The 13,204-nt window shown below is 34.6% G+C and overlaps 1 protein-coding gene across 1 annotated transcript in view; it reads left to right on the top strand.

Annotated features, from left to right (window-relative positions):
• Positions 1-1,259: 1,259 nt before the first annotated feature.
• LOC116737732 (leucine-rich repeat-containing protein 7-like) overlaps positions 1,260-13,204 on the top strand; it is a 139,369-nt gene continuing 127,424 nt past the window's right edge. Inside the window, exon 1 of the mRNA XM_032594085.1 lies at positions 1,260-1,329. Coding sequence (XP_032449976.1) covers position 1,329 — 1 coding nt within the window. The 5' untranslated portion in view covers positions 1,260-1,328. The remainder of the gene's footprint in view (positions 1,330-13,204) is intronic.

Below are 13,204 nucleotides of genomic sequence, written 5' to 3' on the forward strand. Positions count from 1 at the left end.
ATTTTCATATGCTAAACAAGACTCCCTGTATAGTGGAGGCTTACCTATTGTCTAGCTTAAGGGTTATTTTTTCCCTCTAGCAAAGTATTAGCATTAAGACAGTAGGGAGTTCCAGGAGAAATGTTTTATTCTGCCAGCCTCAAGTGTTTGTCAATGGGCTGCAGGTTAGAAGGTAATTTCGTTTTGTCTGCCATTTCCTTCTACTTTGGTTTCCCACATCACTATGGAGGGGTGATGGAGACTTAAGTCCTGCAGGACTATGATCTCTACCACTTAGCCATTTGTTTTTCTCCTTTCCTTTGTTCTTGGACAGCCAGGAATATCACACATATCCCACCTGGGGGTAAGGGGTAGAGCCTTTGAGGCCTTTCATCTTGCCCTAGGTTCCCTCATCACCTTATAGTCCTGACTTACACATTTAATAATTATATTGAAATTCTTGGGTTTTATAAATATGAAGCCTTTACATTAAGTATTCAAACAAATAATTTCAAGGTGTCATTTTCTTCTTTATTTCCCCTGTCAACCATAGGTTGTAACATATCGAGTGCAAACTACAATACTAAATAAATGTGCGTATGTGCATTAATCTCATTAAAGTCACTTTAAAAAAATAAATTTGATTATTACAAATGCATATGGGTATTCTAGGCTGGGTTATTTTCATTGTACTATATCAAACACATTAAGCTATGAGTATCCACACACGTAATAAGTGCCAGTGTCAAAGCACTTTGTTTTAATGATCACTGGGAATTACCAAATCAGGGTTGAAGGTGTAATAGTGAGAACATAAAACTTTATTCATTCAAAATAATTAGAGGAAAGGCAACTCTTACCTGTATATCTAAATTATGAAATATTTTAAAAGAAATTCTGTTTCTGTAATTTTTAAAAACAAGGTAAAAATAACATTTCACATTTATTATGTAGTTATTAGGAATCAAACACACAAGGAAGAAAATCACTATACAAAGAATTTTCCTCGCAGAAACAGAATTGTTTTTAGAAGGAATATTGGACAATATTATCATTCTTTGTTCCACACTGAATTTATATATTCAAAGCTCAAATATTTAAAATGGTAGTGTTTGTGGAATTATTCTGATTAAGATGTGTAATCTGACAATTAGAAAAACATCTGATTAAGCTCTTCACATTCCATTCTTGCTTATTATGTTCATTTAGATGCATTTGTCAATTTATAAGTACAGTAATTAAAATTTTTTAAATTTTCTTTTTTTTTTTTAAAGGAGCCCGCTACATGAAAAAAATGCAAGTCAAAGTGGTCACAACCTAGAAGTCTGCAGAGACAGGAATAACTAGCAAGTAGATACTATGTTATTTTACTATGCTTAAGTATATAGAATTCAGTAGTGTTCTGGGAATTTTACTCTATAATTACAAATAGCCTTGTAATTTTAAATTCATATTTAGTAGTATTTGTGTTAACTATATTACATCACAAAAATAGTTAGGAAGAATATTGGTAACTATGGATTTCAGGAAACAGATTTTTGGTCAATAATAATGAAGTGATTTTGGTCAAAAAGATGAGTTTAAATATTGTATCTTTTCCTAGGTCTTATTTTTAGAGACCTAATTCAACAATATATTCCTTTCTGAAAAGACTGATAATCTCCCTGTATCTTGCAACACATTCAACCACTGTATAAATGTATTAATTCCTCTCCTAAACCATTAATAGGAATTATAATACAATCATGCTTTTAAGAAAGAGAATGAAGTTACATTCACTTTTGAAGGTTACATTTTAAAATTTCAAGGTGATATCAAATGAAATCCAGACATAAAGCAGGAACTTTCCCTTTATCAGTACTCACTGACATTTTCAAGAAATGAAATAGGAGGTTCAATGATAAAAGCATGTAATGTTTGGATGAATGGATTTTAAAAAGACTTAAGAATGTGGAAAGGGTAAATAAGATTATTTGAATGGCAACAAGAATCTTTGAAAATCTCATTGTTCCATATTAAAGTGTTTGAAGCTGATTCTTTCTCCTGAAATGCATCTTGGAGATTGTAATAGAATCAGGAAATGTTAAAACTAAACTTATTTTAGAAAGTATTTGCATCAAGTCTTTCATTGGTATGGATTAAGGAACTAAGTCTGCACTTAGAAACTGATTTTACATGTTAAAATTACACATATACACACACATAAACATATTTATATGCACATATATACATAATATACATGTATTTTTTAGGATAATAATATAATTAGTTCTTAATTTAACAGATATTTTTCAATGGATGGTGATTAAGATATGTCTGCAAAGAAAAATCTATAAGAAATTATGGCAGTATCCACAATCAAAACTTTTAGAAATTATATATGTATTTTAATTTAAAATCCTATAGTAGTAGAAATTTCTATAATTACAGACATCATTTAAAATTATATTTCAATTGCTTAACAGTACAGATTCCTAAAGAATTATATAAGCCAAAAAAAGTTTCTTCCCTTTCAGTCTTTTTGTTAAGGCTTTATAAATGATAAATCATGGTTGATAAACACCTCACATACAAATTATATCAAATGTTTATACAATTGAAACCACATATTTTGATAAGAAGAATGCTAAACAATAACTCAAAAAACACTTCAGAGATAAAAAAGCATGAATGAAAGCCTAATGAATCTGGTTTATAAACTTAGACTTTTTATCTTAGGATGTCATACAGTGATACAAGCTTACACTATAAGGTGTAAGTATTTTGAAATTCAAAATTCAGACTTTTAAATAGTTCAGTTGGGCTGTCTTTGTATTAAAGGAGAGAAAATTCTGAAAATGTGTTTAGAAATGCCTTGGTAGTAGCATCAATTTCAGCTCAGAAGGAAATGAAGAAGACTATAATTTAAAAGGAATTAAAGAACTTAAAAGAAGAATTATTTTTAAAAAGAAAAACATCTGGAAGATGAGAGAGTCTGGTGGTGGGAGCCCAGGAAACTGACACTTGCTGGGGAACTTAGGACTCAAACTAAAGTGATGGCATTAGAGAGAGAGAGGAGGACTTTGATTTGAAACAATACCTTCTTCACTGGATTCTATAGGAACTTCATTTGGATGCATAGTGACCCCATTATTTGAAATCTGGAGCATTAAGAGAAGAGGAGTTTACCTTCAGTAGAGGATGTTAAAATGGTAACTTTAGTTCAGAATGTGAAGTTCAGGTGCCTGGAGCATATAGCAAAATGGGGACATCTCAGGGTTGGTGGAAATGCAGAACTGGAGGTAGGACTAGATGATTTCTCTGAATAGACTCAGTGGTTGAAGCCACCAGGATTTCACCAGGCAGAAAACATGTACACAGTGGAAGGGGAATATTACCATAGGTATAGTTCCTAGGATCAATATTCAGTCATCAAAATTCTGCTTAGAGAAAGAGGAATCAGCCACAAAAACTGAGCAGTGGTCAGCAGTAAGAGGAAAACTGGCTTCCAGTATTTTGTTCTGTTTTTTAAAGAAAGAAAAGCAGAAATATTCATAGAGGTTAGCCATGTCAAATGCTGCTGAGACGCCTTGGAGGAGGATGACTGAATGAGAAAAAACTTTTAGATATCTTTCAGTGCTTAGGAACCCCATGGAAATAATCCAACTTTGGAGGCCAGATGAATTTGTGAATCCTTTCCAATATAGCACCTTTATTCTTTACCTTATCTCCTTCATATATCAATCCCAATAACAGAATTATGTTTTCCAGATTTGTCTTGCAGAGTTTCATATTTTTAACTCAGATTTGCTTATTCTCAGAATATCATCATAACTCCCTGAAACTTCTGATTTGAATAGCTAATTCAACTTAATGTATTTTGGTTGAAGAACTCTTTCTTACAGGGTAATCCTATCAATTATATATGGCCCATTATTATTTCATGTAGTAATCTCATAAATGATTTCCCATAGTAGGCTGACAAATACTCCATTTGCCACTGTTGGGAAAAGCCCAGTCCTTCTCCTGTGTTCCTTCTTTGCTCTCACATGACTGCCGTTCTCACAACAATTCTAACATGTCTGTCTTTCATTTCTTCCTACATGTCTTGTAGCCCCTGGAAGCTACCATTCTACTTTATCTGAATTTGACTACTCTAGAAACTTCATATAAGTGGGATCCTATGGTATTTGTACTTTTGTGATTGGCTTATTTCATTCAACATTAATGTCCTTCAGTTTTGCACATGTTGTAGCATATGTCAGAATCCTCTTCCTTTTAGGATGGAATAATATTCCATTTCATGTATATACCACATATTGTTTACCCATTCATCTGTTGATGAATACTTGGGTTGCTTCCACTTTTTGACTATTGTGATTATTGCTGCTATGAACATAGGTGTGCAAATATCTCTTTAAACCCAAGACTTCAATACTTTTGGTATATATCCAGAAGTGGAATTGCTGGATTATATGATAATTCTGTTTTTAGTTTTCTGAGGAATTGCCATATTGTTTTCCATAGTGGCTGCACCATTTTACATTCCCACCAATGGTGCAAAAAGCAAGCCAGTTTTTCCACATCTGAGCTAACACCTGTTTGTGCGTGAGTGTGTGTGAGTGTGCCTGTGTGTGCGTGTGATGATAGCCATCTTAATGGATATGAAATGATATCTTATTGTAGTTTCAATTTCCATTTATCCTTTAATGAGTGCTTTAATGAGCATCTTTTCATGTGCTTATTGCCTTTTGTACATCTTTGGATAAATGTCAGTTCAAATCCTTTGCCTGATTTTTAATTGAGCTGGTTTTGGTTGTTGTTATAGCCTTTTAAGATTTTCTCTTCATTTTTTTTTATTTTCAGCAATTTGATTATGATACACCCAGGGGTGGTTTTCTTTTCAGTCATTTTCCCATAGTTTACAGATTTTCCTGGGCTAGAGCTTTTCATCAAATTTGGAATATACTTAGTCATCATCTTTGTAAGTACTGTTCCAATCTCATTCTTTCTCTCTTTTTTTTTTCCATGTTTTTATTTATTTTTGGGACAGAGAGAGAGACAGAGCATGAACGGGGTAGTGGCAGAGAGAGAGGGAGACACAGAATCGGAAACAGGCTCCAGGCTCCGAGCCATCAGCCCAGAGCCTGACGCGGGGCTCGAACTCACCGAGCGCAAGATCGTGACCTGGCTGAAGTCGGACGCTTAACCGACTGCGCCACCCAGGCGCCCCTCTTTCTCTCTTCTTTATGGGACTTTAGTTACATAGGTCTCTCCACTGTGCCCACATTTCTCTTGTACTCTATCCTTTATTTTATATTCTTTTTCTCTCTGATTGGGTACTGTCTATTGATTTGTTTTCCAGCTCATTATCCAATTTCTAATATGATTTTTTTTTATTTTTTAATGTCTATTTTATTTTGAGAGAAAGAGACAGAGTGTGAGGGGGAGAAGGACAGCAAGAGAGGGAGACACAGAATCGGAAGCAGGCTCCAGGCTCCAAGCTGTCAGCACACAGCCTGTCACAGGGCTCGAACTCACTAACTGTGAGATCATGACCTGAGCTGAAGTCAGATGCTCAACTGACTGAGCCACCCAGGCACCCTCTAATGTGATTTTTAAAATATTTGTTAAATTCTGAATTTCAGAGATTATGTTTTTCAATTACAGAACATCTATTGGATCCGTTTTTATAAATTCTAATTATCTGGAGAAATTCTATTTCTATTCATCTGATCTATCATGTCCATCTTTTCCACTGTGTTCATGAACGTATCAATTGTAGTTATTCTGAAGTTCTTGTCCATAATACCATAATCACCTGCACATCTATTTTTAGTGTCTGTTTATTCCCTTATACTTTGGCCATTATGAAGCTATCTTTTTCAGTAATTTTTTATTAAATGCCAGACATGGAGTATGAAAACTTTTAGAGTCACCAGGTGATAATATCCTGGCAAGTAAAGCAGAAAAAAATATTCCACCTAATTTTTTTCAGGGATTAAAATGAGTAGAGGCTGAATGCTTCAGTCTGTCTCTGGTTGCTTCCTTTTCTGAAGCATAGCCCTCTAGGATTTTCAACTGAAATCTTGGAGTGTTTACTATGATTCTTGCCCCTCATGAATTTGTTGATAAGGCAGGACATTTTGCTCTGTGTTTTAGACATTTTTATCTAAAACTCTAGTGTTCTGTGTCACGAAGCATCAAAATATACCAATGACTCTCTCTCAAAGGGGAGTATACATTTAAGGTTCCTCAATTCTCCAATGTTTACATTAGGCTTTCCAGACCACCCAAAGCTGTTATCTGTCTTTCCCCAGTTGTGGCCCTCTGATCAAACTAAACCCAGGTTATCAGACTCTAAATTCTATCATAGAATTGGCAAATGCTTCCAGAGAAAGGAGATGAGCTGGGCATCAAAAGCTCCTTTCTTTTTGGTTCTCCCCACTTTGAAAACTTAACCAAATAACTAGCTTTGTTGCTTCCTCAGCTCTTTGAATCATTAAAGCAGATGTTTACATTTACATGGCTTTTCCAGTTTCTCTCTCTAGAAGCATTGATGCTGCCAAAAAACACTTTGTGTGCCTTGTTTTTGTGTATCATGGAAACTTTTACATGTCAACTAGCATAGATTAATGTCTTTTTTCATTTCTTCCTCTTTTTTCTGTTAAAATTCTTTCTAAAGTAGACTTTTGATTTTTTTAGAGCAGTTTTAGGTTTGCAGCAAAATTAAGTGGAAACTACAGAGAATTCCCATATATCACCTGACCCTGCACATGCATAGCCCCCCATACCATCAACACGCCTCACCAGAGTGGTACATTTGTTACAATCAATGTTGACATATTATTATCATCCAAAGTCCATAGTTTACATTAGGCTTCCCTCCTGCTGTACATTCTGTGGATTTGGACAAATGTATGATGACATTCATCATTATAGTATTACACAGAATAGTTTCACTCCCCTAAAAATCCTCTGTCCTGCATCCCTCCTAATCCCTGACAACTGCTGACCTTTTTACATAACTACAGTTTTGCCTTTTTTAGAATGTCATATAGTTGAAATCAAACAGTATGTAGCCTTTTCAGATTGGCTTCTTTCACTTAATAATATGCATTTATATTTCCTCAATATCTTTTTGTGGCTTGATAGATTATTTTTTCTAGCACTGAATAATATTTCATTGTACAGATATATTGTAGTTTATTTATCCATTCATAATGTATTCTTTTTAACAGTTGTATTAGATTCTATAATATCTGGGTACATTTTATTAAACAATCCCCTACTCGGGGATGATTTACTCTATTTCTAGTTTTTCTCTCTTAGTATAATGGTATATGAGCTAACTTGAATATATCCCCATTTATTTAGTTGTGTTTCCAAGGGGGAACATACCCAGATATAAGCTTGGTAGGATATAAATACACTTTACATTTGTAAATTTGTACATATATAATTTTTAAATTATATTATTTTCCTTTTATATAGGACATAGATTTTAAATCATTTCATTGTGATAAAATACACATAACATACACATAACATAAAATTTACCATGTTTAAGTATACAGTTCACTTGGCACTAAGTACATTAGCATTGTTGTACATCAATGTAACTGGTATTGTCAGTTTCTTATATAGACTTCCAGAGATATCTCTCCAATATATAATAAGCCTATGTATACACACATACATATTTTTTCTTTCTTTTCCTTAGATTATGGCATTTTTCCCCAGTAAGAAGAAAATATCAGACATAATTTCATATTTGTTTTTAGAAAACTTGCTTATTTTATTTTCATTTTTTTACAAACTCCTAAATAGCACATGGTGTGGATTTATATAACTCCCAGTCTTTTGCTATCACAAAAAGCTACTCTAAATGATCATATGCATAGCTTATTTTGCATCTATGCAAGCTTATCATAAGAAGAGTGGAATTGCTATATACAATGTCATGCCTTTTTGTAATTTTGGTAGAATTTGTAAAATTGACCTGCATAGGACTTATTCCAGTTTTTACCATTATCCATAATGTGGTGCACATGACTTTCTATATTTAATAGGTGAATATTGTACTCAAAGCTACAGTGATTTATAGTGTCACAGATATGTTAACATCCTTTCCCACATTGCTACTCAGAAATAAGTCATAATCACTGTTTTCTTATTTTTCTCATTCTACTGGATATAAAGTAATATCTGATTTACCTCAGGTTATACTTTCCTGACTACTAGAGAGATGAACCATCGTTTCATATGTATATTAGTCACATGCTCCTCTGCAATTTGTATATTGAGATTTTTGCCTACCTTTGTATTGTGTTGGCTTTTTCTTATCACTTTGTAACTGATCTTTTTATATTATATATACGAGCCCTTTTTTCTTTCATATATATTGCAAATATTTTCATCACCTTAGGTGTGATTTTAGTGTATGGGGAAAATACATTTTTTCTTTGTTGGTAGAATTAATTCTTTTTTTGCTATAATACTTCTATAGATAATTTATGTTGATATTTATTTCTTTAGAAGCAGTTGGGAATTTCTTATAGATTATGACAGGAAGTCTGTCTTCTTGAATTATTTTATTATTTTAATCTTAATTCACTTGTGATAATGAAAGAGTTTTTACAATTATGGAACATTTTATATTTAATGTGGAATACAAAGATGATTTCAGACTTAAAAATTTGTTTTTATTTTATATGCAGAGAGCAAGTGCAAGCTGGAGGGAGGGGCAGAGGGAGAGAGAGAGACAGAGAGAGAGAAACAGAGAGAGAGAGAGACAGAGAGACAGAGAGAATCTTAAACAGGCTCTACATTCAGTGCAGAGCTCAGTGCATGGTTCAGTCCCATGACCTGGGATCATGACCTGAGCCGAAATCAAGAGTTGGACACAAAACAGACTAAGCCACCCAAGCACCCATAAAGATTATTTCATACTTTTATAGCAGCTATCCTGAAAATGTTATTTTATAGATAAGAGATGTCAAATAAATGAGAGATAGTAAACCTCATCTGAGACTTACTGGGTTAACAGAAAAAAAGTACCTCAAGATGCCAAGATGGGGAGAAGAGTATTGGTGTTTTTTGTTTCAGTTTTTGACACTAAATAAGTTGCCAAAAGTCCTTGGGTTCTCTCTTACTTATCTCCATGTTTTATTGGCTAGTTGCCACAAAGTTTTAGGAAGATCACTGGGAATTAAAGCTTTCTTCTTATCATTATTCATCTTATGTGATATTTAGAGTCCCCTATTCTTTTCAAGTTATGGTGTTAGATATGCACCAAGGGGTAACAAAGATGTCTACGCCATGAAGGCTGCAGGGTCTAGTGGCTGAAGTCTATGTTCTGGAGTTAAATTATCTACTTTAAAATCCAGCACTTCCACTTAAAGCTGTATAAAATAGAGCACATTCTTTAATTTTCCATTGTTTCTGTTTCCTCATTTGAAAAAAAAGACATAATAATTGCATTTGCCTCATAAGATTGCCTAGGTGTTGGGAATGAAGCAGCAAATGAAAATGACAGAACCCATTCCTTATAAATGAGGAATTTTGAGCTATTCATGTAAAATTTAAATTTGAGAACGGTGTAAGAAATAGGTTGGCATAAGAAGCAACAGAATACATGACGCATAGTAAGCACATAATTTGCAAGTAAAGAAAAAAAGAAACAAACAGAAGAAACAGACTTAAATGTGGAGAACAAACTGGTGGTTGCCAGAGGGAAGGTGGGTAAGAGGATGGGTAAAGTTGGTGAAGGAGATTAAGTACACTTATTGTGATGAGCACTGAGTAATGAGTAGAATTGTTGAGTCATTATATTGAATGAAACTAGTATAACATTGTATATTAATTATACTTGAATTAAAAACCCCCCAAAATCAATAAATAACAAAATAAAAATAAAACAAAAATAAAATAAGTGTTTGAGTCAATCAATATAAACCAAATTAAACAAATTTATTTCAAAGGAAAGCATATTTAAAGCAGAATTTGTATTCAAAACTTAACCTATTCTAAACTATTTTGAAAAAAAGTTTTCATTTATAGTTTGTAAAGGAAAATACAACATTAGAAAATTATACCCCAAAAAGGACAAATTTATGTTATTTTTAAATAGGATTTATTTATTCAACCAATATTTATTGAGCATATACTACAAGCTTAACCCTATTCTAAGTGCTGGGGTTACAGCAATAAATAAAATATGAAATCCACATTCTCTTGAGTGTGTGCGTCTTGCACAAAGGCGTGATCATTTAAGCCTATGAATTTGGAAGACAAATCCTGAGAATTGTGCAACATATGGATTGGAATAGGGAGAAACAGGAGATGTAGGAATCACTCAAGAGGCCATGTCTCTTTTGAGGTGAGAAGACAGAGGTCTATACTTATAAATGGCAGAGAGACTTACAAAAATTATACAATAATGTTACTGAATTTTTGTAAATAAAATCATTTCAATGTACAATGAGAATTTGCTATTTTTAAATAAATCCTCTTCAACTGTTTTCACAAATAATTATGTATTCCTTTATTTGGTTTGTATATTTGGTTCCCTTAAAAATGTAGTAAGCCTATACTACAAAAAACAAAACAAAACAAAAACAAAAAACAAAAAACTAACCTAAACCACCTCCAAGTCAATATCTTACGGAAAGTGTATCAGTCATGTTTGCTAGAAATTTAAAATAATTTAATATGGTTTATTTGAGAATAACCTAAAATTGAAAAACAGCTGTTACAGATTACAGGTGGCATCTATAGGGACAGATATTTAAAATATAAAGGATGAAATTGATGCCATCATTCTTTAAATCCTATAATATCTGTATATAACTTAGATGTCAAAAGGTTTTGAATATTATGAGAGGAAAGAAGTCACTAAATGCTGGGGTAAGCCACAAAATAGTGATCATAGGAGAGGGAAGCTATAGGGAAGCAGTGAAGTTGATACAAATCGTACTTGACTGTCAAGGCCACGATAAGCAGAGAGAGACTACGACCAGGTGCATACCCCAGGCTCCTGGCCAGATGTGTGCTGCTCTGGGGATCTCTGCATGAACCAGCAACTGGCTTCTGCACCCTGAGGTGTTCTGATGCCAGGTGAATGAGTTCCCAGTGCTGCCATGTCTATCTGACTTTATTCCTAATTATCTGTGCTGAACGAAGAGCCCACTTCCTACCTGTGGTCTGGTTGAGCACTTTTTAGCTGGAATTTAGAAACTGAGTTGAGTTGTTTAAAGCATAGCTGGAGCAATAAACCTAGAGAGGAGAGGAAGGGCAGAAGGGAGAGAACATGACATTTATTGAGTAACTTTTATGTAGTCCAAGTACATTTATACACACATTTTCTCACTTAGCCCTCATGATATCTCTATAAGAGAGTTGAGGAACTGAGCTGCAGAGAAGTTAGTTAAGTGACTTTTCACGGTTACCACAGTTAACTAAAGGGATAATCAGCATCACAGTCTATTTCTATATGACTCAAAGGACCATTCCCTTTCTACTGTATTGCCAGCAAGAAAGTTTGCATGAGAAAAATTGGATGGAGAGAACATCATAAAATTTCATAACCATTATAAAACTGTGTAGAGTCATAGGTTTATGAAATAGAAATGGAACAAGTCCTTCTTAAAGCAACAACAATGGGACAGTGACAGTGGCAGTAAGCATTGAAGCATTGAATGTGGTACCTCTGGTCATAGTGTGAAGGGTAAACTGGTGGGGATCATGGAGGTAGAAGAATGTCTATTGGGAGCAGCCATACAATATCCAGGGACCAATACCTAGTGGGTTTCTGAAATATAGGACAGAGATCTGAGCTAAATATTTGGATTCAGAAGGTTTTACTATGAAGATGGGGACTAAAGCCAAGAGTGTACATGAGATTTCCCAAGAAAAAGTACAAAGCAAAGTAAGAGGAGTACTGAAAGAAAAACTTGAGTTAAAACCAAAAGCAAAAATGGAAAATGCTTAAAGAAGTAGGAGGATAACCAGGGTAAAGCAGTTACATGTAAGCAAGAGTATAAAGAATGCTAAGGGAAAGACAATGATCAACAGTTAGATAAAAACTACAAGGTTTAAGGGTTCATGGAATCTGGCGGTTAAGATAGTGTTGAGGACCTGTGGAGGACTTTATAATTCTGTAGAATAAGGAATCAAATGTGTCATAGATTGGGCTCCTTGGAAATGGGATCTAAGGATAAGGATAAGGATTATTGGAGAGTGTTGAGTAGAAAGAGAAATTAACTACAGTGGGGTAGTAACAGAGGCTTCGACAGAGCCTATTTGTAGCACTGGAGCTGGGGAAGCCCTTCATAATTATGCCAAAGTGAGAAAAGGTGGCTGGGTTTTTAAACCAGCATGCACCAGTTATCAGAGGAGTATAACCTGGGCAAGATAATCCACTTCAGTAAAAGGCAGTTCCAGAGAGGAATGCACCTGTGAGCCATTAACAGGCAGCCTTCCAGCAGCTGGGAGAATGAATGGTTCCGTCCACAACCGGATCTGGGTTGGGCAGCCACCTCACAGCATCGGAGAAGAGAGTGGGGAAAGGAATAGGAAGTGCTAAGCTTCTATTTTATTTTATTTTTTAAATGTTTATTATTTATTTGTGAGAGAGAGAGAGAGAGCATGAGCAGGGAAGGGGCAGAGAGAGAGAGGGAGACAGAATCGGAAGCAGGCTCCAGGCTCTGAGCTGTCAGCACAGAGCCCGACACGGGGCTCAAACTCACGGACCGTGAGATCATGACCTGAGCCGAAGTTGGACGCTCAACCGACTGAGCCACCCAGGTGCCCCTAAGTTTCTATTTTAAATACTTTTTTCTAAGAGATTTTTATTATTTCAGCCATTAATGCTCTCTTCCTTTTTCTTTCCCGCCACCATCTTCTTGCCAGCTAACTCCTTTATTGCCAGGTTTTCTTCTTAGATGTTTCATTTACTCACATGGCCTTCAATTAAGTGGCTCTCTTTTCTTTCACTGTTCTTCACTGTTACTCTTGGTCTATCCTGTACCATATGAGCAGGAGTAAGTTTAGAGGATCCTTATAGCACGTCCATTAATACATGTTATGTGAAAAATAACCATATTTTACAGAATTGCTTTTTCTAGATCAATTACCATTACAAAGGAGGTTTTCCATGGAAGCTCTAAGTTAAGGAGTTTGGAAATTACAAACCAAGACTTGATGTATCACTGTAAGACCCTGTATTGAAGAGTCTGGTTTTACA

The sequence above is a fragment of the Lynx canadensis genome, chromosome C1 (genome assembly GCF_007474595.2).
Source record: "Lynx canadensis isolate LIC74 chromosome C1, mLynCan4.pri.v2, whole genome shotgun sequence".
NCBI classification, from domain to species: domain Eukaryota; kingdom Metazoa; phylum Chordata; class Mammalia; order Carnivora; family Felidae; genus Lynx; species Lynx canadensis.